Source organism: Oculina patagonica, chromosome 13 (assembly GCF_052425735.1).
Source record: "Oculina patagonica isolate OP01 chromosome 13, crgOcupat, whole genome shotgun sequence".
NCBI lineage: Eukaryota > Metazoa > Cnidaria > Anthozoa > Scleractinia > Oculinidae > Oculina > Oculina patagonica.
In genome coordinates, this window is record NC_135770.1 from 20,849,629 (window position 1) to 20,877,439 (window position 27,811).

The window sequence follows — 27,811 nt, forward strand, 5'->3', positions numbered from 1 at the left end:
ACTCTATTTATTTGACTGTGTTATTCTGATTTTGCTCAAGAGGACAGAAAAAATCGTTTTTTTTCTAAGCTCTTCGATTAAAAGAAAAATGAAAATGGGACTACCCTCTCCTTGTGGAATAAGTTGAGGGCTGCGTGATGTTGCAATTTGCGTGACGATGCCGTGGTCAATTCAGATTTGTAAATTGACACTGGCGATGACCGGATCACATGATAAGTCGAAAATCGATACAGTGACTACACTTTAGCTAGTACATGTTATAAAAAAGTTCAATTTTAACGTAAACTGTTTGTTTATCTGTTCTAACAGAGAAGAAGTATTGCACTTAATTAAGCTTGTTTATTTTTTGTTCACCATGCCCGCTTACACTTCTACACAACCAGAAATCTTCACATGTCCGCCGAAAAAGCCGATCTCCTCCTCATCAGAGAAGAAGCCAGGACAACTCACTGAGGAGCAAGTTAAACAGTACTTTGATGAGGTAAAGTAAACTCATTCTCCAAAATTGAAGCTTACTGTTACTGCCTGTCGATTAATTTGTAATGTCACTTTGCTACAAAAAAGTTTACTTTGGCTGTGACTAAAAGTGGGACGGGGACTTGGGGACTGGGATTCGGGACGTGGGGATGGGGGGGGGGGGGGGGGAACGCAGAAAACGTAGTCTGTTCGTTTCCGCGTCCCCACGTCTCCGTCCTCGGGTCCCACGTCCCACATCCCCACGCCCCAGCCCACGCATCCCACATCCCAAATACCGTCCGGGTCCCAGTCCCAAGTCCATGTCCCACTTTTAGTCAAAGCCATTTACTTTGGCAATCATATATTTTGTTTGATTGCCTAGCTGTCACTTCTCAAAGTACCCCAGGGATCCATTAGGAGGCTTTGGTCCGCTGTGGCTAAAAGTGGGATGGGCATGGAGACTCGGATGACAGGACACATCTTTGAGATATGGGGCATGGGGACGTGGCCTGAGATAATTATGGGAAGTGGGACTTAAGCTGAGTGACTCTTGACGTGGGACTTGGGGACAGAGCCATGGGGACAGGGACAGGATACACAAATGTCACAAATACAGCCAGTTCTTTTTTTTTTTTTTTTTTTTTTTTTTTGTATGTTTAAATTAAATTTTCAGGGGTTGGGGGAAAGGAAAACAAAAAAAAAAGTAGAAAGAGTGCGTATGATAAAAGTTATTTTTTTTAAAAAAAAGGGGCACGTGGGGAATATTCAGGGGGGGTCAGGAAATCTGCACAAAAGGGTAATACATTGAATAATGAATTCCAGGCTGAAAGAGGCTAAAGAAACCTTGCCTTCCCTTAAGGATGGGGGGGGGGGGGGGGGGTCAATTGACAGAAATAACTCGACCATTACAATTATTTTTTTAAATATCTGAACATTCTTTAATAAATTCCTGTCTACAATTAGGGATTCCTGTTGATGCCAGACTTCTTTGATAAGAGTGAACTGGAGCCTGTGATTACTGCCATATGTGAGCTGGTGGATCAACTGGCACAAAAGCTCTATAATGCTGGAAAAATCAAGGGTAATACACTGTCAGTACAATGTATATGTTCAATATTTCCTGTGGAATGTATGGTACTGTATTTGTATCTTTACTTGTAAACAACCTCCATAGTGGGGGGGGGGGGGGGGGAGGGGGGATAATGCTGCATTCATCTGTTAATTATTATTATTTTCTTGATTTCGTTGTTAGATAAATATGAGGATGCATCATTTTACGAAAGATTGACATTGATTGAGAAAGAGTTTCCAGGAGCTGTAGTTCTGTTTCTTAAGAATGGAGTTTTGCCTAAGGTACATTTCTATCCAAAATAAAGTTATGTTTAGTTCATCAATTTGTAAATTTTTTAAAAGAGTTAATTTTTCTATAGCAACATTAATTGGGTCACGATCGAAGATGAATTTTTCAACAATGACACAAGCATGGGAAAAGATAAAATCTGAGTCCCTAAAGGGAATCGATTTACCCATGGAGTGCCCAACCAGTATCTGGGAGGCCATGGGTTTGATTCCCGTGTTGGTTATTTTTTTTTACGGCCAAGGGGAAACAAAATATCTTAAACAGACCCACCAAACAGTTGATTCATCTAAGTATGATGGACTAGCATCCCATCTAGGGAGGAGTAAAAATACTCCGAGTAGCTTCCTACTACAGAAACCGGGATAAGCTCTGTTCTGTATAGGCCACAAGGCTTAACGCACACTTTTGGTCTTGCTTTCCAGGAATAGGATACAGTAAGTGTACAATGGACTGTTGATGTCTTGTGGTCCATGAAAAAGTGCACCACATGGCTTAATTTTCAATAGAAATGTAATAAATTGCTCCTTGTAAATCGCAAAGGCCTTTGCTGTTGACGTACCAGTCCAGTCAATCAATTGTTTTAAAGAATGCAATCCAAGATCTTTCATTTTTATTCTTAATAGGCTTTTCAAGACCTGTGGACCAATGAACGACTTTTGAATGTTATAGAGCAGTTTATTGGACCTGAAATAGCTGGTCATCCTGTGTGGAACTTGAGATCCAAGGTAAATAAGAGGCAAACCTCTGCCAATGGCTACCTAGCTTCCATATACTAGGCAGACACCCCCAGTGAGCAGTCACTTGGTCATGATCCACAAACCACATTTTAAAGACACTTTTGTGACATTTGTTACTTTTCATAAGGGTTTGACACCTTGGGGTCTAGAATTTGACTTATTTTGAGGCCAGGATCCAGGATTTTTCATGGACACAAGTGACACTCCAAAAACCAGTATTCAGAAAAGAAAATCTCATTGTCATCTTCATGAACGACGAAAAAAATAAATGCTTGGGCTTGCCAGTCACATGGCTGTTGAACTGATTATAAAGGGGCTTTTTATCTTGTGGAAAAGGGACTTAAAAAAGTATGATCTCGATCAGGATAAGCCGATGAAAACCGTAAGGATTACGGGATTTAAGAGATATTTTGGTTGGAATGGCAGGATTGAGGAACCCTATTGGGTTACCCTCTTTCTAGCCTGCATGCGGCTGAGTCTCTATTTTGGGCTTACACAGAAAAAGTAATGACATCTGAACCCAGGCTAAATTCTTTTTTGTTCCAAGGATGTGTGCTTACAAGAGGTTTAAACTAAATGTATTATCAAAAACAATCCTCTGTTTTTTTGTTTTTTTGTTTGTTTTTTCGGCAGACTCCACAAAATTCTGAAGTAACTGTGCCATGGCACCAAGGTAAGAAATTTTTACAAATTCTTTTTTTTTAAAACAGAGAGAAACAATCCCCAGTAAAGTTGTTTCATTGAAGTTTAATATCCATGAATGGCATAATACATTCTGTACATAAAGCTATTTCGGTTAACGTTGTCCGGATCAAAGCTTAAAGACAAGACTGAAAGGCAGTATGGGTAGAAGAAGAGAGCAACTGCACGTGCTGAATACTAAAATATATAATGACATGACAAACGCGAATTTACACGTTTTCTATTTCTTCAGACATGTGAAACAAGCTGGTTTATAACATAGCGCGCGCGCAAGCCCTATCTAATTCCTGTTGAGCGATTATGGTATAAATCTTTATCTATGCACGGCCGTGCGTATATAAGATGACGTGTGCATTTGCATTTTAGCTAAGTCGAGTTTTATAGCTGCGAGTTCCCTTTGTCTACTCCGAGTTGGCTTTAACCTCTCGTATCCAGTAAGGGCGAATGGAAAATTGTTATATTTTAAAATTCTTGGACATTTCCTTTCGACTTAAACGAAGTGATAGTCAAAGAGGCGGGAAAATCTGTGCCACGGTGTTCACTTCTTGAGTTGAATGAACCCGCGAGGAGAGCGAACAAGAGAGTTTTCTGTCGAAGATTTCTTCAAACAATCTCCTCCAAAGTCGTCTATACGCCCTGGAAAATTGTGAAAACAGTAAATTTCCGAAGATCCGAAGCAGTATATTTTCTGGAGGTTATACGCCTTGTACAAGTCGAACAAAGCAAGCGTTTACATTGTACTTGTTTACGGCTCCACGGCTGTCATGAAGACTACTATATTATGCTGAAACTGAAGCGAAATTAAGCTCAAAGTGTTTCCAACAAGTTTTTACTTGACGTAGAAGGACAAGACCAAGATTCAAAGGTACAAACTTTAATATTTACGGAAGTGTCGAGCCTAATTTTATGTCGTACACTCTGAGTCTCTGACTGAACAAAATTTAGTTGTCAGTTTTCCGGTCATCCCGTACTAAATTATTTGCTGCTTTTCATCTTCATTCAGTCGCTCTTTTTGTACATTTACAAGTATCTTTAATTAAACATTTCGCATCAATCCTTTTGTTTTGCGTAGTTGAGTTAACTATAACATTTTTGTGGTTTTAGGGAAGGCCGATTGCTGTATTTCTTGTGTTTCAAAACTCGACAAATTTGCTATTTTTAACCAAGTTTGTAGTCGTTATGTTATAAAAGAATTGGTTCATGCTTTTAGCTGTGCGTATATCGAGTTATGGATGCACTTGGGAAGTTTGGAGAGCACTCAAGAAGCTAGAGTTGCTCTCGGCTTTCGCCTCGAGCAACTCTTACGCTTCCTTCGTGCTCTCCAAACTTCCCGCGTGCATCCATAACTCGATATACGCACGCTAAGCATGAACCAATTCTTAATTTTGCCACACTGAATTTTAGAAGAATTTTCAAAACTCAGAGCCAAGCGACAGTGAAGGTAAAGCTACTGAAAGTCGTCCTGAGAGGAAAAACAAACTCTTGAATTCGCCACGTGCGAAATACAAATTTGTACATTTAATGAAGCTTATATGCAAATTTGCAGTGAATACCCAGGACGCCATACGGTCTTGCCTTTTAGCTTTAAGCTTTGAACCGACAACGTTTATTGAAATAGCTGTATATTATTACATGTACATACTTGAAGAAGTTGGACCTGGTTGTTCAAAGGGTGGACAAGGCTATTTTCTGGATGTATTAACATTGATTTACCCTGTGGATAACGTTATGCGTTTCCTTTGAACAACCAGGGCCAGGAATTTTAACTATTTGAAAGCTGTTGTAATACATATAATACTAATATTCTTAATTGACCACTCCCCAAAATGGGGGGTTTCAGGGCCAGTGCAAACAAGCTCTGCAACAAATATGATAACATAACAATTGGTTAAAAATCCCAACTGGCAGAGCCGAAGGCAGATCAGTTGGCTTTTTTCCAAACATAGCTGAGGATTTGAACTCAGGACTACAGAGAACAACACCAGCTTGTGGTCAGAGCAGGACTTAACCCCTTGATCTCCAGATTTCTCGTCTCGTGCTCAACCGCTCGGCCATGCAGATGCTGCCCGCTACCCTGGGACTTCTAAAATGTAATAAAACTTCATCCACGAATTTTTGGCAACTTCCCAATTTATCTGATAAGTATTTCTTTTGGTAGATAGCGCTTATTTGACATCAGAGGCCTGTGAAACACTCCAGCCCACAGCATGGATCCCACTGATAGATGCAAACAAGATAAATGGTTGTATGGAGGTATCACAGTGCGTGTAATAGCCAGCGTAGCTTGGGGTTCTAGTCAGTCAGGAAGAGCGAGAAATCGCACGCGCGAGCAAAGCGACAGTGGAAGGCAGAAGGAAAAAAAGAACGCGTTCCTTCTCTCCCGCCGTCGCTTTGCTCGCGCGCACGCGATTTCTCGCTCTCCCTGACTGACTAGAACGCCAAGCTACGCTGGCTATGCATGTAATATCCATAATGGCTTGAAAACATTTTTATTATACTTAAGGAAGTCGAGATAATATCATTATTTAAATTATTCAATTACATAATGAGCCTTCAATTCTTTTATGCAACTATCTGTACTTCTAGTTTACAGTAGGTGGTAAATTAACAGAATATGTACATGAAATTTTATGAATATATGAAATTCATATATTTGTACTGCGGGTATACATTTGAAGCAAATGAAAGATCATCCTAGTAATGTACTCAACTTAAGCTGTTGAGAAAAGCAAGCCTGAAAAAAATGCAGGCGAACGTTATCTGGTCAAAAAGGAAGTTTTCTGATAGCTAGGCTTAAGAATAAGGAACACTGTGAACTGAGTAGGATTTATCAATATATTTTTACGTTAATAAAAATTATCAATACTTTCTGCAAGGTGGCACGTGGAGGTCACAAAAAAGGTATCCTAGCAACGCACACTTGCTGTGCTGGAGGGACCTGGTATGTTGACTTAGCTGAAGAAGAAATGAAAAAGACCTTGGGTGAGTACTGACTACAATTTCTGTAAGTTTGATATGTTTACTTAAATCCTATACCAATTGCAGAACATTTCAGGAGGAGCCACCCACGATGTGAGTACAGTTAAAGACAAAACAAAATAGCAAGGGAAATAACGCAAAATAAATGTGAACAGCGAGTGCAAATAACTTCTTAAGATTGTCCGAACTTCTTGTATATAAACTTCTTGTATATTGCAGATGTAGACTTCGAAAAAGACATTGTTCTTTGTGAAGTTCCATTTGGAGGTGTTCTGTTTATTAACAACCTGGTTCCTCACAGAAGGTTAGTGTTTTTTATTTGTACAGTCGCCTTTTTCTTTCTTATGGACTTCGTTTTTCCGAAGCTTGCCGAAGCAGGGCACGCTAAAAACATGAAATTCTCGTTAAGTAACCCGAAGAGTTTCGGTTTGTCATTATGCAATGAGAGAAGAGTTAGTCCTTTTCGATTACTGACAGGTACTGCCGTCTCTTTTGCCAGGCATAACTAATCGATGACATCAATGGCATCAGTGAAATCAATGAGTAATCAATAGGTAATCGATAGGTAATCAGTTGATTAGTCATTGATTATTGCCGATGATCAATGAGTAATCGATGACTAATCGATAGGCCACAAAATTTTTGGCTATCGATTAGTCATCGATTGCATCGATTAGTCATTGATTGTATTGATTAGTCATTGATTGTATTGATTAGTCATTGATTGCATCGATTAGTCATTGATTGTATTGATTAGTCATTGATTTCATTCATTACTCATCGATATCATCTCATTCCGGTGCGTAGTGTAACTGCTTATGCCGGCTGTTTCTCTAAGCCGAAGCAGTTTTACTTTGCTGACAAACATCAGCCGAACAAAATCTATAACCACGTAGACGATTCTTGTCAGCGTACTTGTTAGTTTCATTTTCAGACTGGTTGGTTCCTGTTCCGTTGTTTTTTTAGAGTAAAATATATTGCAAAAGAATAATTTGTTTTTGTTATAAGCACTTCACGTCTCGACATGCCGGAAGGTGATTTGACCTTTTATGAAAGCGTAATTTCGTCAACAGGAACGCCAGTTATAAAGGAAAATACGTCTAACACATAAAAAAAATCACAAACGAAAAAAAGAAATGGTACAAGAAAGCAAGAAATGCGTCTTTTGCGCGCAGTTTAATAGTCAATGAGTAATTGATGGGTCATCGATGAGTTATCAATAACATCAATGGGTAATCAATCACATCAATGAGTAATCGATGTCATCGATGAGTAATCGATAGGCCACAAAATTTTTGGGCTTCGATTAGTCATCGATTACTCATTGATCATCACCAATAATCAATGACTAATCAACTGATTACCCATCGATTACTCATTGATTACCAATTGATGTCATTGATCATCGATTAGTTATGCCTGGCTTTTGATAACTGCAAACTCATTGGTTAAACCGGTGATCAGTTCCTAAAACACTGTCGACCAACTTAGTAAGCTTGCACAAAATATTGCTCCTTATGTTGCAATAAAGTCTACCATTTGAACTTCTTCTAAATATATTTTTTTTATTTAGTGGTGTACATAATCAAAGGAATTGAAAACTCTAAATATTTCTTGTTCTTTAAGCATGGTCAAAGAGACCCTTCGTTAGCGAACTGGCCGTTAGCGAAACGACTCGTAGGCGAAACGACTGTAAACCAATTAGCGGGCCAATTTTACTGAGGTTGTTGCATGCGAGGCGGTTTATTCTTTGAGATTTGAAATAACAGCATTGTCAAAGGTACAACTGCCATTTGGCAACGGAACACTCGCAGAATTAATCAAGAACGTTTCGAGTTTATCCAACAAATCTGAAACGGAACGAGTATCTTTAGAACTGTTTACAGTCGAACGATAGATCCTCAAACTTCGGAAAAACTCGAAACGCCTTTGGTTCATTCTGCGAGTGTACCGTTGCCAAAGGGCAGTTGTACCTTTGACAATCTTGTTATTTCAAATCTCTAAAGAATCTCAAGTAAAACCGCCTCGCATGCAACAACCTCAGTGAATTTGACCCGTTTTATATTAACACGTTTTGCCCTGTTTTAATTACTAAGCAAACTGTTGTGTCTCGTTTCACAGTTTGGAGAACTTCTCAGACAAGATTCGATGGAGTATAGATCTGAGATGGCAAAGACCTGACAAACCTAATGGGTTTTATGGCCTCAAGGTACCTCAGGTTCCATGAAAAAGAGGATATTACATGGTTGGGCGGCGATATGAAATTTACCTTCGAGTGTTCAAATCGATGTCTCACGAGTGAGCGCAACGAACGAGTGGGATATCCATTTGAACACGAGATAATTTTCATATCTCCGCGCAACCATGTAATATTCTGTTTATTATATATAAACCTACTAATTACGATGTTTTTGACGATTTTCCGAAGATTTCCGAAGATTTGCGAAATGTTGTCCGAAGGTCGTACGATTGGTTCCGAACATTTCCCGAACTTTTCCGAAAAGTTCCGACGATATCCGAAGATTGCCGAAAACTGCCAAGGAAGATCCGAAGATGTTTCTACTTAATATCGATTTACTTTAGCTCATTCAGCATTGAAGCAGGGCAAACTTGTCCGAAAATGTTTCGAAATCGATATCTTCACGACTAAGGCGGTCCAATCAATCAATCAATCAATCAAACTTTATTTATAGAGGGTTACACGTAATAGTTTTTTTTTTAGTTTTTTTTTTTTTTTTTCCGAGGGCCAATAACTTAATCAGCCGATCAGATAACTTTATTTCCAGTCCCGCGAGGGCCGATATTTTCCAAATCCCGCGCTAATTTCCGCGCAATTTAGCGCAAAGTTTTTGCAAGATTTTTTTTGCAAGATTTTTTTGGAGTTTTATGAAATGACCTTAAACATAGAAATAATTAATTTGCCGCACATTGTTTTCCACCACATCTACCGGGTAACAATTCTCACTACACAAAGTTTCCAGTCGTGTAATAAATCACTTATTAACCAAGCTTGCTTGGGACCGTACTGGGCGAATATTGGCCCTCGGGCTTTTTTGTACGGACCTCGCTGTGCTCGTATTAATCAACACTTAAATAACAGTATAACAGTTCTTAATCACATTTGCAATTTTTATACTTCATTGCACTAATAATTTTAATATTCCTTTGAAAGTTCAAAATGCCGGTGTGTTGTTTTAAAAATGTAACTTAAAATGCTTACAGACTTTTGGAAACTACTAATATACTGTCTCTTCATTACTGTTAATTAAAATTTATATATTGCGCTTAAAGCCGTTATACCGTGCACAAAACACAATTTTGAAGTGTATCCGAGAAAAAGATTCACAACAATCTCATTTAGTCAATAAATATTTCTAGTAATTTTTCAGAGATGAAAAAGTCTCTACCAAAGTAATCAAAGATAAAACCTTCTTTTCTGCCTCTTTTTATTCGATGTGTCAGCAGAAAGTTAGTGAAGGCTTTCGATTCTTTAAGTTGGAGTTTTTTATTTAAGGTCTTGGAAAAGTTCAATTTTGGATAGTCCTTTATAAAGTGGGTACGCATTTTTTACACAAACATATCGAGCTGCATTATGAATAATGGAAATAGCAACTCCGCTTTTTTCAGTCGGAAGAGGGGTTAGACAGGGGGATCCTCTATCGCCCTATTTATTTATTTTAGCTTTGGAGTCCCTTCTCGCTGCCATCAAACAAAATAAAGACATTACAGGAATCAAAGTAGAAGGCAAAGAAATTAAGTGTACTGCCTTCGCAGACGATTTAACTAACTTTCTAAGAGATAAAAAATCGTATGAAGCGCTTAATTCATTATTAGATACATATGGCGATTGCTCTGGCCTCAAAGTCAACAAAGAGAAAAAAGAAGCCTATTGGCTAGGAAGTTCTCACAGACATCATGAAACTCTCGATATAAATAAAGTAAACGAACCAATCAAAATACTGGGTATTTATTTTACTTACGATCAGGATAAAAGCAAAGAACTTAAGTGTTAAAGCCAGTAAAAATCATAGATGAGCGTCAAAAACTCGGTCATAGAGCCCAAATATGATTTCGCCCATACTTTGTATATTGGTAGACCCAAGTCCGATACACATGCCAAGGATATTCATTTGCTGTAATATTCACTTGTTTAAGAGAAAAAAGATTAAAACAATTTGCAGTATTTTCTTCAAAATATTTTCGCAAATTGACACAATTTGTGGCATTGTCAAGTCAGCCAGGCGACAGTTTGAAATGATTTCCACACAGGTTCAGTTTGATTGATGCTTCTGTAATTGAATGACAGTGAAAGCGGTCCATTATCTCTGCTCACAAATTTAATATATTTTTTTAAATAAGTGTACCTAAATCCTCTCTGAAGAGTGTTCGTTGGGACATCAAACAAACTCGCCAAAAAATGCATGTGGTACGCAATGAATCTCACAAGAAAAACCTCCTGAGGCAAGTTTAAGGATGGTTTTAGTTTTTTACCGTTTAGTTTTTTTAGGATCTTTTAAAGCAGTAAATTAGAGCATGCCCGAAGTTAGCGAAATTACACTATCCGCCATGATCCAATATGCAAATTAGGTCAACACTCGAAAGATTTCCGCCTTTGCATTCGCAAAGAATTTGACAATACAAATCCCCCTTCGCGTTTTTGGGCGACGTCAGATAAGAAGAATGAGGCAAATATTTGTCTGAGCGAAATGTTGAGATAAACTGAATAAAAACCAGTCGAGCATTCGTAAACATTTTGAAATTCGCTTACCTCAGTGTCCTCATTCAATAATCCTTCGTGATGTTTGGCTGCGTTTTGTTCGTTGCGCGGTAATTTTTGCCATATCCTTAACACCAGTCAAATTTGATACTATAAGAAATCCACCTTATCCGACAATGTTTCATAACAGAGCACTGTTCGCTGTTGCATGGCAGAACAACATCTCGCTGTAAACATCATGACAATATTGGCAGTTTTCACGGTCCAATTGCTAAATGTCACGCAACACGATAGCCGTGACTAGGTTAGGAGAATTTGACGCTGAAATAGGCCGAAAAATTTTAAAAAACGTACACAGAGTGTGACGTTTGTTCTTTCTTATAAACTGCTAAAGTTTGGCACCCTAAACGTCCTTTTTAAAAATAACCTGGAAACATAACTTCTTATTACCCTAATATCGGGGTACATTGAACATTAGGGACGGATCATTAGAAATAGCCGGAAGGGGGTGACTTTTACCACAAAATTCCTGCAAGCGAAACTTGTCAGAAAAAAATCCTGTAAGTGGTTGTGACTGAAAACAATTCGTGCAATGGAATAGGCTCCTTTCGATATATTAAAATTCAGCCTGGTAGCGAGGCCTAGAGGACACAAACAAGAGAAGTTTCAAAAGCATGTTTATTCATTTCTTTTGTTTGTGTCCTCTTGGCCTCGCTATCAAGCTGAATTTTAATATATCGAAAGGAGCCTATTACCTGTAAGTGTTGTATAATGGCATATATGAACCGCCCATCAGAATGCCTAATAAAATAGCGTTTTTGAGGTTCTTTTCCCGGGGATCATGCCCCCCTAGTTTGAGAAATACCAAGCGAACAGCATCAGCTCAATACTATCAACTATTTGGTTGCAAACACACTTTACCCACACTAACAATTGCCGGCCTCCCATCAGTAAACAGTAAATCAAAAGCACAAACAGTATTATCATCACTTTAAACTGTAATTTTGTCTGATATTCATCTTTATTGCAGGGAGACCAGGGTTTACATTTCTAATAAGGGGGGTGGGGGGTTATATTAAACAGGCACTACCTATCCAATCACTTCAGCTCCCCTATAGAAAAATGAACGGTCCTTGAATCAGTGTCGCTCAATTCAAGGAACAAATCTGCGGAAATGTAACAATGAGATGCTATTTATTGATGATAATTGTTGCATGAATCTTAGATGCGTTACAAAAAAAAATGTATCTTTGGGCGAAAAAATATTCATGCAAAGCTTCAGCGCCAGAAAAAAAGGTTCCTGTAGATAAGTAGGCCTTCAAATAAAAAAAAAGATTCTGCACAGAAAATGTTTTATCCCCTCCCCCCTCCTGTTATTTTTTAATGGTCCGCCCCTTATAAAATATTGTATCATAAAAAAAAGGGAATAAGAAAGATTGTTGATTTTATTGTTGTCGTTTCTTTATACCAAAAGAGACACGAAAATTTACTGATCCCGCATGACCAATTATTTGCTAAGGAAAAACTTTGTAGTGATGTGGCATGAATTTTCTGTACGGGGAGAACGTTCAAAATCTCACCCTAAAATTTCTTCCACGATTTTTGTCCTTTTCTCCAGTTTTCTGCCTAATCTCGGCTTTAAGCGCTCAGGCTTATGGCTTGGATTATACTAGTTACAGTTCCAAAGCAATAAGCTTGCGAGAATCTTCACCGTTCTTTGAATATTCCATTTCTTACACACTTGACCATTTCTAAAGATAACCGATTCCAATTCTTAAATGTGCAGCTTTGAATGCAAGGCGTAACGCGGGACGATAAAATAAGAAGAGAATAAATAACTGATAGCTTCTCAGACTGTACAAAAACCCGTTTTTGTCAATTCCGAAACAGACCGCACTCAAAAAATGCTTGCTACTGCTGCACAAAAGCATCCTGCCTTGCGAATAGAATAAAAGGTTCTCTTGGTTCTCCGGTCGAAAATAACTCGTTTTTTTTAGAATTCAGTGAGGGTTTCGGTAAGTTGAAAACAAAATTCGCTTGTTAGTGTACCAATAACTGCAGTTCAGTTTTTTTTCCAAAAGCAAAACGTTTGGAAAAGACAGAAATATGCAAGATGCTACATGTCGGCGCGACAAAAAGTCGCCGGTTGTCTTTGATTAATCTTGAAGGTTTTACACGAAAACATCAATACCTCCGTTTCTTAACGAAAATGACAATCACGAGATCAAAACATGGATTTTATCTGTAAATTTTTTTAAGAAAATTATCCACCGAGGCCATGGCCTCGGGGACTATAATTTAAAATACCGTCAAAGCGCAAACGAAATTAATTAGACGATAAAACAAACACGATTCTAAGTGTCACGCAAACTGAACAGACAAAAATAGTGCTACACGGGCAAATACGGTTACGTTCAGATAGCTTTATGGCCTAATTGCCAAAACTTTAACTGGGGCTAACTATACTGCGCTTTGTAAGAAAAAAATTAAAATAAAGTTAAAATAAGGGGTTATTGCAGCAATCTTCATCGTGTTTACTGTCGTGCACGTAAGTCCATGCCAAAATATTTTTCACGGTTTCTACTGACTCAAGTACTCTTATTTATTATTAAATTTTCACGTATGGACTAAGATTGCCAATCAAAATACGAAAATTTGGATTCGTGCATTTTAACAGTGAACATTAGAGATTTGAATATTGTTAAAAATGTATAAACCTCATCATGATAAAGTTGGCGTCACGGGCACGCATGGACCCCACCCTTCGCTCGGGTCCTTGGCTTACCTCACGAGGTAGGATCCTCGGTCTTAAATCTGGTTTATCTTTGACTAAAAAAAGGCACATGCCATTCTCAACTTAAAACAATTTGCAATGTAGCCAGTTCATTTTCTTGTGGGTACAACTTAAAGAAAACGAATTCTAAAAACTTTTTATTCTATTAATGAATTTATATAGGTGGTTTTCACCGTCACGCCACTGTCACGCCGCGAAAAAATAAATCCAAAACTAATGAGTAAAAACAAACAAGAAAAATTCAGGTTGTAGAAAACTACTATATCAGTTATTTGTCCAAGTTTCAGGTCTGTACGTTATTCCGTACTCGAGTTATCCGTCAAAATGTTTCACGCAAATTTAGAGAGCACAGTATGGAATCGCCATGTTGGAGTCCAACTGCTTGGGCATCTGGCATTAAATTTTGCTACAAAAAGCAATCGGATCACCCTCGTGAACAAGTAAACATTCACATAAACACTTCTAGCAAAACCTCAACTGTTCAGATTGTTAAAAATCGCAAGATAAGGCATTTTTTTATTGGCGTTTTCGTTCCAAGTGAAATTGTGTGCGAACTATCAATGGTAACCCCAATAAAGTATATATTTTCTGAAAGCTTATTGAGATTGTAAAAAAAAAGACGAAAAATAGTTGACATAATTCAGTCACAGTTTGTATTCGTATTGCGTGACAGATACCACTGGACCGTGAAGACTGCTAACATGTCAACAACGAACTGTAACAGTATTTGTTTATGGCCTGCACTGAACAGTGCTTTAAAAGGAAGTATTACTGGATGTGGTGGATTTATTTAAATACTAAGCTTCAATTGCATTAAGGATATAGCAAAATTTACCACACAACGAACAAAACGCAGCCAAACATCACGAAGGATTGTTGAATGAGGACACTGAGGTAAGCGAATTTCAAAATGTTTACGAATGCTCGACTGGTTTTTATTCAGTTTATCTCAACATTTCGCTCAGACAAATATTTGCCTCATTCTTCTTATCTTACGTCGCCCAAAAACGCGAAGGGGGATTTGTATTGTCAAATTCTTTGCGAATGCAAAGGCGGAAATCTTTCGAGTGTTGACCTAATTTGCATATTGGATCATGGCGGATAGTGTAATTTCGCTAACTTCGGGCATGCTCTAATTTACTGCTTTAAAAGATCCTAAAAAAACTAAACGGTAAAAAACTAAAACCATCCTTAAACTTGCCTCAGGAGGTTTTTCTTGTGAGATTCATTGCGTACCACATGCATTTTTTGGCGAGTTTGTTTGATGTCCCAACGAACACTCTTCAGAGAGGATTTAGGTACACTTATTTAAAAAAATATATTAAATTTGTGAGCAGAGATAATGGACCGCTTTCACTGTCATTCAATTACAGAAGCATCAATCAAACTGAACCTGTGTGGAAATCATTTCAAACTGTCGCCTGGCTGACTTGACAATGCCACAAATTGTGTCAATTTGCGAAAATATTTTGAAGAAAATACTGCAAATTGTTTTAATCTTTTTTCTCTTAAACAAGTGAATATTACAGCAAATGAATATCCTTGGCATATGTATCGGACTTGGGTCTACCAATATACAAAGTATGGGCGAAATCATATTTGGGCTCTATGACCGCCATTTCTTTGATTCTTACTGGCTTTAACACTTAACTTCGACTTAACCTTAAAATTTATCAAAAAGGCTTTGAATTGCTGGCAATGGAGAAATTTAACACTGATCGGAAAGATTCAACTTGTTAAAACTTTCGCTATGCCAAAATTCATGTACCGAGCCTCTCTTATTTCTTTTGACAAGGATATAATTAAAAGCATAAATTCGGTGATTTTTAATTTTGTGTGGAAAGGTAAAGATAAAATTAAGAGACTGGCTTTAATCAGTGAATATGAAGATGGTGGTCTAAAGATGCCTCATACTGAATCCCTGATTACAACACAGAGAATTGTATGTGTCAAAAGGTACTTTGATGATAGCGTTAGCCCATGGAAAACCTTCTTATCTCATTATCTTAAGAATGTAGGATCAGAATTTCTCTTCAAATGCAATTTCAAATTATCGTGTCTTCCCTGCAAGATACCAATTTTTTACAAAGAATGCCTCGAAGCCTGGTCTGATTTTTAAAGCTGCACACCTGTTTCAAAACAGGACATTTTAAATGAGATTATCTGGAACAACCAAAACCTTTTGATCAATAAACAATCAATATTTAATAAGAAAATTAAGGAGGCTGGTTTTGTACATTTGGGAGATAGCCTTTCAAATGATGGGAAGCTAAAAAATTGGGACGTTTTGAAAGAGAAAAACCTCTCCTCGTCGGATTATCTTCTCCTTCTCGGTGTTTTTAGTGCTATCCCGCCTGCGTGGAAACTTCTCCTAAAAACTGGAGATGATGCAAACCAAATCGACAAAACGGTCTCGGAAAATGACTTTGAAGATATGACTAGTATGAGTTCTAAATCGATTTATTCGGCCCTGGTTAAACGGGTCCAAATTCCCCCAACTGCTCAATCTAAGTTTGGGTCTTTATACATGTATAATATTTCCAACTCCTTAGACTGGAAAAATATTTATCATTTGCCTGGTCGAGTCACTCTTGACACCAGAACGCGAGCCTTTCAATACAAGATTTTAAATCGTATCCTTTACACAAATAGTATTTTATATAAAATGAAATTCATTCCTTCTCCGTTATGCACCTTTTGTGGAGATCACGAAGAAACTCTGGAGCATCTTTTGGTAAAGTGTGTGTATACGAAAGATTTTTGGTCTGCCGTTATTTCTTGGCTAAACAATCAAAACATGCAAGTTGATAAGTTTGACGAAATAACCATCCTTTTTGGTTGTTTCGACAACATTCCAGATAGGAATTTGTTAAACCATATAATTCTGTTAGGGAAATATACCATTTATATATGTCGTAGCAAAAATATCAAACCATCGTTATCCTTACTGAAAGCCAAAACACTACAAATTCGAAAGCTAGAGCTTTTTATTGCAAAATAGAATAAGAAAGAAGCTTTTCATTACAGTAAGTGGCAAAAAGTGTTATTGTAAATTGTAAACAGTTATTGGATGAGGTTTTTGTGATATCCGGAATAATCAAGGTCGAGGTAAGTGTTATCAGCCGAAGCCGAAGGCTGAGGCTGATAACACTTACCGAGATCTTGATTAAACGGGATATCACAAAAACCGAATTTAATAATTGTTTTATTATACATTGTTTTTCTGGAAAAAATAAGGACAAAACGACTACAATCGTTCTACTAATTCCCACTTGTCGTCTTGGTTTAGAATGTTTTTCTCTCAAGGTATTCCATGAGCTATAGGATAAGTGGAATATCTTACCACTAAAGTCTTTTCTTTACTACTCTGTTTACTTCTTTCGTTGTTCGATCACAATACATGGGTAACCAGGCTTTTATTCAACCGATAAGACCTGGATGCTAAACTAATTTGTATTTGGAGTGCCTCTGGCCACTCCCCGAAAAAAGCACCATTTCATGCCTTTGGGGGTAGGTATTCCTACATGTGGACCACTAAGCTAATTTGCATTTGGGACTATGTGTATAATACCATGGGTAGGAAGATAATCCCTTCTTTCGTGTGAAGCTCGTAAGATCCAAAGGTGACCATTTTCTTTATAAGGAATGTAAAGGTGGCCCACCTGGGGGTTATACAAAGGAAACCATTCATTCACACAGGGAGCGGGATGAGGTGAACATGGGTTTACCCGAAGTCGTTGGAGTCTTGCTTAATTAAGTGGTTGAATTTTGCGACTATGAATTGGAGTTAAGAACTATTAACATCACCTTTGAAGTAAATTGAAATAATACGGGCTCGCCCGCTCTTACTACTTTTCTTTATTTTACTGTCATAATCTGACGTTCTAATGTTGAGAGAAATATTTAGTTTTATCGGCTACATTCCAGAAACAGTAGTGGATTCTCCGACGATAATAAATTGCACGCCGCATGTAAATAATTGTATTATCTATACGAGTCGAAAACATTAAACAAAGAAGCGCTCTCACAAGCTTAAATTCGTCAAAAAACCTGCATTAAAACTAACTCACCCTAAGCGGAAATTTTTCTTATTTATTTTATTTCAAAAACTCAGTCGTAAAAGCCGATTTTTCGAAGCTTAAATATTCACAACAACAATTACTGAATAGATTTGAATATTCATATTTGTAAGTTGTGACAACACACAGACAAACACACGCATAGAGTTCAACGCCTGTGTTTTCCCGTTCATGCTGCAGCGGTAAAAAGTCACTCGTTGCTTGTTTAGGCAATTTAAGACAACTCCAGCCTACTCCATAGCGAAAGCCTTCAAAAATAACGACAACGACCACAAAACTATCCGAAATTTACATTTTTTCCACCGTTGAGTTGCGAACACCTCTAAACAAACCAAAATTCATTTCCGGTTGCCAAACCTTTCTTCGTCCATGTGGGGAAAGGCTCAAGTTTGTCGCCTTTTTATACCTCACTAGGGGATTGAGAGTGCTCGTTGATCTTACGAGCTCAACACGAAATCAAAAAAACAATACCCATTGTTTGTTCAGTTTAGTGATTGGCCAAAAACCAAAATCTCCTAGCAACAGTGAAAGTTTTTCCTACCCAGTGTTTTTATTATTCGCCGTAAACCAAATGCAAATTAGTTTAGCATCTAGGTCTTCTCGGTTGAATAAAAGCCTTGTTACCCATGTGTTGCGATCGAACAACCAAAGTAGTAAACAGAGTAGCCTGAATTTCAAACATCCCTCTGTGCTCGCCTGCTTGCCAGAAGGGACGTCTGAACACATTTGGGCCTAATGCCGTCCGGTGACGTCACTACCAGAAAACCGGGTAGTGATTTTGATTGGTTGATTTAAAAATTATTTGAATAATTATGTGAAATTATGACTGAATTTTACCGCGCGAGGATTGTAATTTGAAAACATTTGGAAAGAGTTCGAAAGAGTTCACCTTCCCAGAAATAAATTTATTAGTCATTTACCTTGAGTTTATTAGTTTACCTACGGATGAAGAATAGTAATGGAAATCGGTAGGTTTTAAGTTGGCGGCATTCGTCGCTTCGACATGCAGTGTTTTGCCAAATTTATATGTATTCTTGTTTTGTCAACAAAGCCGCTCGACGCTTATGTCCTGCAGCCTTGATGAGCCAGTGATTTCTGAACTCAGTGCCCACAGTCAAGTAGGATATTTTTGTATTGAATTCCGTTTCTTGTTGCCTCTGTAACCGTCTAAATTGATTCATTTAAGTACTCACGAGTGTGTTGTATTTGTCCGCTGCGTAACATATTATATTTTGATCGCTAGATAAGCTTAAAGCAAATCAGTTCAGATTAAATCGGTTCCGTAAAAGAATATAGCCTGCAGTCGATTAAAGTCTCATTCATTTGTCTCAAGTTTTCAATAGTTTACTATTAAAACAATTTTATACCCTGTAACAATGTATTGTTAATATGGCATCTTTAAGTTAAGTAGTAGGAAATCTACACATAATTAATTAGTCAAAATAAATGTTCTAGGTGCTAGTAGGTTAAATTCAATTAGGTTTAAAACAATTAAGTCTAGCCGACTGTGAAATATTGCTTGTAATTAGTGTTAGTTAGTGGTAATACGTCTGTTGTTATAAGTATGTAGTGTTAGTAGTGTGTTTGTAAATAATCTGTTTTGTAATTGCAATAAAAATGTAAAAAAAAAAAAAAAAAAAGAAAAAGAAAGTTAGTGATGGCAGTGACCAAATAAGCTCACTATAAAACAGGGGTCTCACATAAATGGCTCGCTCCCCTTTGAAAGAACATGAAAACAAGCAACAGGAACAATGCACCTAGGCCCAAAACAATAGCAGCTGCTACACTAGAGGACCAGTAGAATTACAAGTATTTTAGGGATAACAATAAACAAATATGGAGGCCCCAGGTCACTACTCTTTTCAAAGTGAGCTGTAAGTTTGGATTAGCGACTTGCCTGTGAAAAATAACCCAAATAAGCTTGCAAAAATTCCAGTGAATATTACTAAAACGTCAAAGATATAGTGATGCAATTTCAACACTTCCTTTTTCAGAATAATGTGAAAAATTGCTGGGAAAATCAAGGCAACAAAAGAACTTGTTAAACTTCCGATAAATGCCATGAAGAGCGCAAAGTGAGGAATGGAAATTGCAGGCAGGAGTGTCAGGAAATTGGTGATCAGTCGAATACCAATAAACCAAACAATCTCAGGAATTTTAAATGGAAGTGACTCGACCGTAACGGATTCCTCGATTATTTGAATTATGGTTATGACACAAAAAGGATATGAAAACAAACCGTTTAAGATTAAAAAGCCGTTGACGAGCATGCGCATAACTCCCATGGGAAGGCTGTTTACGATCACTTCTTGGATATCTGAACTAAACGACAAAAAAGCGCAAACAGAAAAAGCGATCTTAAGGATTGCAACAAAGGTGTAGCATAATGCTAGCATTGTGCGAAACTGTGATCTGTTATCCATGCTTGCCTCGACACCAGGCAAAACGGAATGGCAAAGGTAGCTGAAAATTATAATTGCAAGAGCGATTGGCATCTCGTTTACGTCCCAAACTAAGATAGTTTTGACATCCCATGTGGAGTGATGTGCAATTCCAAAAGCCAAAACAGCGATTACAGCTACTAATAAAGCTGTTACACTCAGTAAGCTTAGCCAAGCAACCTGGGAAAGATTCTTTACGAATATTGTTGGAAGTCCAATGGCGGCTGCAATGAGCATCCAAACCTTATCGGACAGCGGTAGCCTCGGAAAAATACTGCTTGTAAGCGAGGCGCACAAGACAAGGTACAAAGACGCGAGAAGAAAGAGGGAGATCATTTGGACAGCGGCAACAATAGTACCACCAAAACGAGGCCAGCAGGCTCTCCCCAGTTCCTTGTAGTTGGACCTGATACGAATCCTTTCGCCGGCTTCATTCTTCTCATAAAGACAGTCTATCAATATTGCTCCGGTATAGTAAGTAATGAAAGGAATCACCAGCAATGCCGCTATCGCCACCAGGCCACTGTGAGCTATCACGTACGGCAGGTCGAGGAGGCCTGTGCCTTCCATGTCACTCATAAGGTTCACTACCGCTTTCCACAAGGAAGATTTGCCCGCAGGCTCTTTGTCATGTTGTGCTGAGTCTTCTTCAGTAATCAAAGCTTCTTCGTCAACTTGTGGCGGCAGCACTTCTGAGTCGTTTTTAAGCAAATGATAGGTGACAGATCGATTTGATTTTGACATATTCTTGCCGATCAAGCCCACTATTTCAGGTGTTTGTCAGTTCTGGTCTTTTTCTTTATGTGTACGAAGCTTTTACCTTGAGGTTTATCTGAAAAAGGATGAACAACGAATTAAGCGATTTTTTGACGAAAATGTTAATTTGTTTTTGTTCCGAAATCACACCACGAACGTTGATAATAAATACAGCAAGTTTTCACTTTGTCCAGAGTTCACACAGCAATATATATTTATGTTTTCCACCGTGTAAACGAAGACAGGTTTAATTCACCCACATCAATTTCCCGGGGGGGGGGGGGGGCACTTCCTATAAATGGGCTAATGGGGATGTGCCGCTGGATGGGGTCGCATTTTTACGACTGGGCTGACTATAATGGGGTCGCCATTTCAAGCATTTTTTATAGGGTGACTAGAATAGGGTCACACTTTTCCGGGATTTTGAGAGTACGAAAATTCTGGCAAGTTGTGATTATGAACGGAAATATTCGCCGAAAATAATGTTACCCTATTTATTGCTGTTGTTCAATATTTTACAAACAGCTCCCAGAAAGTGACTAAGTTGGGGTCGTAAAAATTAAATTTACCCAAAAGTGACTAAGATAGGGTCTATAATTGGCCATAGAATATGACTATAATGGGGTAGGGGTTCTGAGAGGCCAGCGGCACATACCCAACAAAAATTTACCCAAGTACTCCCCCCCCCCCCCCCGGGGATCAATTTGCTGGCTGATCAGAGTTGCAGTGCTTTACTAGCTTATAGAGCGATCAAATTTTACATTTGCCATCATTAGCATACGACTTTGCATACTGTGTATTTATAAATTCCGTTTTCATTAATTTATGAACTGTTATGCTTGAGAGTTTCCTTAAAGCGATATTGGATCACGCAATGCAACTTACTGCGAAAATTTGATAGTAAATAAATTGTCTAGTAATGTTAAATTGCAAAAATTGAAACAAAGCCTAAATTTGGTGCCTTGAAACCTCATTGCGTGTTTTCCGAACGGTGCATAGCTTTGAAGGTATTCACGCCATACATCAAAATCCTTCAAAGGAACGAATCCGTCACCCAAAACTCATAATTATGTATTAACCAAATTAATATTGACTATTTTAGTAGTCAGAATGATATTTCAAAATTGATGCATTACCTATTACAGCTAGCACTCATGGAATTGAGATCGAAGCATTCGTTAACAGTGAAAAAGAGAAGAGACTCCCAGTTGGAAAAATATAACTTATTGAAGGTTGAAAAATAATTTTTTAACCCGTTATTTTACCAAATAAAAAGGAACATTTCGTTAAACCACAAAATTTTGCAACCAATGACAGCCTTCGATGAAAGAGCAAAACTTGTGGCCTCTTTTACGTCGAAGAAGGGAAATAGAGGCTAGAAGGATAGAACACGGGCGATCCAAGCGATCGTGCTCGCCACAATCGCCGCAGACGTTAGTGATCATCTGTGTAATGTTCTCAAAAAGTTTTCTTGCGATCGGGGCGATTATATAAGAACATTACACAGAAAACGATCATGTGTTAGAACGAAACGATCGATCATGTGTGAAAACGATCGATGCGAAAGAAACGATCGGGGCGATCATTTGAGAACGGGCCTTAACAGCGTAATTCATAAGAGTTTGTTTGGGCATTTAAACGAACGTCTTTCAGGAGCGAAAAAATTACTATAAAGAAATACATAGCTTACCTTGTTTCCTTGTGTTATTTTCTGTGCGTGTGCGACGTTTTTGGCCGTTTTTGAGCGATTCCAGCGAGTTTAGTTATATATAAGAGAGAACAAAATAATGAAAATACGAAATTGTTGAATATTATCGAAGCGCTTCAACAACTCATTGAACAAGGCGTTATGGAACATTAATTGCTTTCCGTTTCCTGTCGTTGATTTTTCCTTTTCCTGTACTAGTTCTTTAATTCTTTCCGAATCGATGGGCTTTTGACGTCTTTGACAGTCATCACACAATAGACCATTCCAGGCTTTTTTGGGATAAACTAAATGTATAGTTAGGATCGCAGTTAGGATTGTGAAGACGCGGACTAAAAAATCACCCCTTAACATCTCGCCAAAATATGATCCACAAGATGTGCGAGGTGAGAGTTGTGGAGTTGTGAAGACGCGTAATCCGGGAAGCTGCTAGTCCAGCCCCTAAACTCTCTCTTCCGCGCGCCCTTTTATAGGGGTTGAACCCAGTCGCGCAAAGAGAGAGTCCAGGATAACTTGCATGCACATGCTCAGAACGAACCAATCAGAAGCGAGGAGTGTGGCGTCACTTGCTTGGGACGCGCGCGCCTGGTTTAAAAATGCTCGCTCAAATGACGAATTCAACTACACGACCAAGCGCGCGAATAAATGCAAGAAAAAAAACTGTGCTCAATTGCATCCAAAACTAATTCAATAAACAGCTACAAAACTAGAAATAGTTGACGGATAGCGATTTGTATTTTGGCCGTTAGCTTTTAGTACGTAGGAAAAGCTAGGCTTTTTAAAGTCATTCCAAAGATCCAGCTTTAGTAGGGTAATTGAACTCGTCATCTGTGCGCGCGCGTTTTCAAAAGTGCTGCCAAATCGCTGCCAATATGGTTTTCTCCCCATTTTGGGGGAAAGCATGCGCATGCAAGTTATCCTGGACTCTCTCATCGCGCGCCTGGGTTCAGCCCCTATAAAGGGCGCGCGGAAGAGAGAGTTCAGGGACTGGACTAGGAAGCTGCTTGAACGTCACCATTACCCAAAACCAGGGCGCCCTGCCCAAAAACCCATAGCGGGAAAGTACTATTGTTACCTCATTATTACCCGAGAACACCTTGCGGGCAAGCGCTATTGCAACGTCATCATTACCCGATACTTTGCAGGCAAACCCTATTGTTTCGTCATCATTACCCGAGACTAGCTTGCGCGCTCACTTCAACCAAGTCGAGATTTTTTCTGGCTTCTTACTGTATGCACTGTATTTCCCCGTGTATTTCCTCTGTATTTTCCTTCTGTATTTACTTATACGTGGCGACCACTATAATGCCTCCTCGGGCTTTAACCGCTTTGGCCTCTGGGCCAAAGCCCTGCGGGGGCAATAAGATGGATATTCTGCTAAACTCTTCCCCCTTCTTTGAGGCATCTGATACCCGAACAGAAAAATTAGTGCTGCTGACTTAGCTCTCTAGAGATTTATTGTGACGTGACGGTTATTTGTGCACGAAAGTTTCAAATCGAGTAAATCATATAAACAACCAATCAGAGGGTACGATTTCAGCCGTCCTCTCTGGTCGCCATTTGACTTTGATCTTGCTCTCGTGGAGCGCGCGAGCAGAGATGGCGGCTGAATGCAAAAGGAAATACATGCGACGTTCAAACATTGAACGCAAACTCAAGTAACATAAGATACGTAAAGGCAGTTTTCTTTTTCCCAGTCTCGTGCCGCGAACCTTTTTCAGTCACCGCTGACTGAAAACGCGCAGAAAACAGTATTATTGTCTTTTCCAAACTGGCGGACAAGTCACGCTTAGCTTGCTTGCGTTTGAATTTGCATTAGCAATGTTCGTGCGTGAAACAAGTGCAAGAGCAAGCCAGGTGCAAGGAAATAGACAAGCTAATCTAAATTTCCTCAAGTGCGCTTGTATTTACGTTTTCTTTTGCATTGTGTTAGTTTACCGGTGTTTTTCTTGTATTTGAGCTGGAACTTCCGTTTCCGTTTATGCATCGCCTGCCTGATCCAGCCACACTTAGACTAAGATGCTACACGGTCCTCAGAATTAGTATGGAAGTTCTCGAGTTTAGCGCATAGAAAGAATTCGGTCTTTTTGAAGTCATCTTCATTTTATTTTAAAATTATTTTAATTTGTTGTTGTTGTTGTCGTTTCTGTTTAGGAAAACATATTGCTGCGTACCTCTAAAGACCCGAACTTCGCAGTAGACTGGGCCGAGTTTGCATCATGTGACAGACATGAATTACAGCAAGGTCACGTGGACGTGCAATCAAAATTGGATAAGGTAACATGTATTAACATGAAACTAGTAGTAGTAGTGGGCTGTAGTAGTAGTAGAAGCAGCAGCAGTAGCAGCAGCAGCAGAATTAGGCTCGATTTCCAGTCGCTTTTCGGAAAAAAAAAAAAAAAGAAAAAAAAAAAAAAAAAAAAAAGGCCCGGACTCGAGAAGGTGACGGAAATCGAGCCTACAACAGCAGCAGCAGTGAGTTTTATTTCAACTTGCTAGTATCTCCGAGAGAAAGGAGAGAAAAAAAGAATATAAATGCAATCAAGCAATCACGACAATTTAAGTCTAAAGCATCAGCGTTTACAAAGTCAAAACAATTTTTGAAATAATTTGATCCCGTCGCTGAAAAAAGTGTGTGAAAATCGAAAGGATTTGCGTCATTTGGCAGATAAAGTCAAGTTTACCCGTATAATCAGTTTTTTGTTTTATTTGCTTGTTTGTTTGTTTTGCTTTTTTGGAGGGGGAGGCGTTTTGCCCAAAACTACTGTGTTTTTGCGCTGGGGGCTTCGTCCGCCGTACATATACGCATTGCAACCACTGGAAAACAGTTCCATAGAAAACCGTTATATTACGGACTAAAATGATATACCATCCAATGTTATGGACGCACCTTCAATTCACTGAACTGTTTCAGATCTTCTCTTTTAAGTATTTGTCTGCTTGTGATCAGTGCTGTATACATGGTGTGTTTATATCTTCGGATTCTTCTTTTCATTTTTTTTTAAATTCTTAAAGATGGTATATTAATTTTTATCTTTTAGCTTTTAATGTAGATATTACTTTCTTTTTTAATGTAATAAGATTTATAATAATAAGATTTTTTTATATAATAATATAGTCTTGCGGAGAGTAATTCTTATATGTCAATTAAAGGGACATGGTCAGCGTTCTTACCGCGCTGACCTGGACACTAGTTTTCACGTTTTGAAAAAAGTCCACGGTGGACTTTTTTCAAAACGAACCTTCAGAAATCTGCTTCAATCTTCTCAGTGTTTCACTTAATGGGAAAATTTAGAGAAAAAAAAACACTGAGAAGATCGAAGCAAATTTCTGAAGGTTCTCTATGCGTATTTTTGATTTCGGGTTAAGGTGGACTTTTTTCAAAACGTGAAAACTAGTGTCCAGGTCAGCGCGGTCTGAACGCTGACCATGTCCCTTTAAGTTTCTCCTATTGCTTCTCCCGTCATGTAGCCCCCTTTACATTACCCCTTACATTAGTTTTATATCAGTGTGCGTGGCAAAGTATATTATTAAACTAAAACTTAAAACTTAAATAATTGTTATCTGCGACCCAAACTTAGGCAACACCCACGCTGACACATTCGTTTTTCGTTTATTGTTATTCATTGATTCCAGGAGGAAATCAAAGTGGGCCAAGATCCTGAATTTGATACCACCATCATGGGTCCCTGGATGGGTCAGTGGGAAATAGTACATCACAACAGGCACACTGCTAACTACAAGGACCCAGGAGATGATTCAGAAAAATGGACCAATAATCCCTTGGCATAGACCAAAGATTGTGATCGAGATTGAACTCAATGAAAAGTTACGCTTTGCCCCAGTTATCTTCTGACCCAGTAAGGAGATGAATGTCATTCAATGTCAAAGATGTCAACCAGTGTCAATGATCTGCCACCGAGTGCTTACAATGTCAATGACTAAGCACTTATATAAAATCGATCATAGTTCGAGTATTGATTAAAATTACTAAGTGCATTCAAGACGTACCTAACATTCATTGTAACGATAGAGCACTTTTCAATTGAGTGTCGTAAAACCAAAACCAAAGTAATCATTCTAGCCAATCACAAAGAACACAGAATCCTATAAACCAATCAAAACTCGAAGCAAATACATGTAGCCGGCACGAAGTGCGGGAAAACATGCGCGAGTGAGTCATGATTGGTTTTGGTTTTGGTGTGAAAATTTTAAAACCAATCGCAAAGCGTGGTAATGCAAAACCAATGCATACGCGAATTATGTTGGACACTCAAGTAAAAACCGCTCTAGCCCTGTTTATGTGTAATGATTCGCAAGTGAACTTATTATTATTATTTTCCCTGTATTTTATATATATAACAAAGAGAATTGAAAGTATCTTTATGCAAATATGATAGTGTGTGAAAGAAGCATAACCGAGGCTTTCCCAGGGGTTTTAGGGAACAAAGGAACATAGCCATTTACGTTTTGGGAACATAGTAACAAATGGAAAAATAAACTGGGAACACTGGAACAAGAGCATATTTTAGGGAAGAGGGAACATCAAATACTTTTTGGAAACATAAGCATAAGCCAACATAATGCCGTCAATCAACGTCGTGGAATGAAAAGCAATACAAATCAAATTTTATAGGGTATGGAAAGATCGTATCACAAATGAAATACACATGTGTTGGTTACTTTTTTTACTAGTAATACGTGACTCGCAGAGCCTCGCGAAGCTCTGGGTTGGGGAGGGAGGGGGGGGGGGGGTGTTATAACCGGCGTCGTATTGACATTGCGACAGACGGTGACCGATAAACGTTTGAAACTCACAACGTAAACCACCTTCGCTCTGATTCAAATCGTCCCCAAACCAGCCAAAAAAAGACACCGGGAACGCAGGTGAATAAGAACATTAACTTTTACAGCGTTTGGGTCCCCTGTGCGTCTGCCTGGTCCCTAGGCGTCCCCCTCTTTTGTCGTGCACGGTTCGCTTGGCGTTGTGGGACTGACGAGCACGGTTCGCTTAGCGTTGTGGCGTTGTGACCCCCGCGCTTCCTATTTTCCCGCTTTTGCCAACCGGCGCCTGGGGACGAGGCG

The 27,811-nt window shown here is 38.7% G+C and overlaps 3 protein-coding genes across 4 annotated transcripts in view; 1 reads left to right on the forward strand and 2 right to left on the reverse strand.

Annotated features, from left to right (window-relative positions):
• Positions 1–27,811, reverse strand: part of LOC144634244 (uncharacterized) — a 132,154-nt gene that overhangs the window by 75,746 nt on the left and 28,597 nt on the right. The gene's annotated exons all lie outside the window — the stretch shown is intronic.
• Positions 11–27,413, forward strand: LOC144634243 (phytanoyl-CoA dioxygenase domain-containing protein 1 homolog). The gene is made up of 11 exons (XM_078493144.1): positions 11–481; positions 1,420–1,537; positions 1,709–1,809; positions 2,440–2,541; positions 3,187–3,226; positions 5,414–5,508; positions 6,132–6,237; positions 6,454–6,538; positions 8,356–8,443; positions 24,881–25,003; positions 26,363–27,413. The coding sequence occupies exons 1-11, from the start codon at positions 356–358 to the stop codon at positions 26,516–26,518; spliced, it is 1,140 nt and encodes a 379-aa protein (XP_078349270.1). The 5' UTR covers positions 11–355; the 3' UTR covers positions 26,519–27,413.
• On the reverse strand, positions 19,478–23,088 carry LOC144634238 (vesicular inhibitory amino acid transporter-like). Of its 2 annotated transcripts, XM_078493139.1 has the most exons (3): positions 22,990–23,088; positions 22,712–22,885; positions 19,478–21,097 (listed from the first exon to the last, which is right to left on the reverse strand). In XM_078493139.1, the coding sequence occupies exon 3, from the start codon at positions 21,007–21,009 to the stop codon at positions 19,687–19,689; it is 1,323 nt and encodes a 440-aa protein (XP_078349265.1). In that variant the 5' UTR covers positions 21,010–21,097; positions 22,712–22,885; positions 22,990–23,088; the 3' UTR covers positions 19,478–19,686. The 2 variants fall into 2 exon arrangements, with proteins under 2 accessions (XP_078349265.1, XP_078349264.1); XM_078493138.1 differs by having other exon boundaries at positions 22,712–23,085.

Bases quoted from the DNA above. Each gene is read 5' to 3' on its own strand.
- LOC144634243 (XM_078493144.1), top strand. From the start codon at position 356: ATGCCCGCTTACACTTCTACACAACCAGAAATCTTCACATGTCCGCCG. The intron at 3,227-5,413 runs GTAAGAAATTTT...TTCTTTTGGTAG, and splicing joins AACTGTGCCATGGCACCAAG to ATAGCGCTTATTTGACATCA. The intron at 6,238-6,453 runs GTGAGTACTGAC...TGTATATTGCAG, and splicing joins AGAAATGAAAAAGACCTTGG to ATGTAGACTTCGAAAAAGAC.
- LOC144634238 (XM_078493139.1), bottom strand. From the start codon at position 21,009: ATGTCAAAATCAAATCGATCTGTCACCTATCATTTGCTTAAAAACGAC.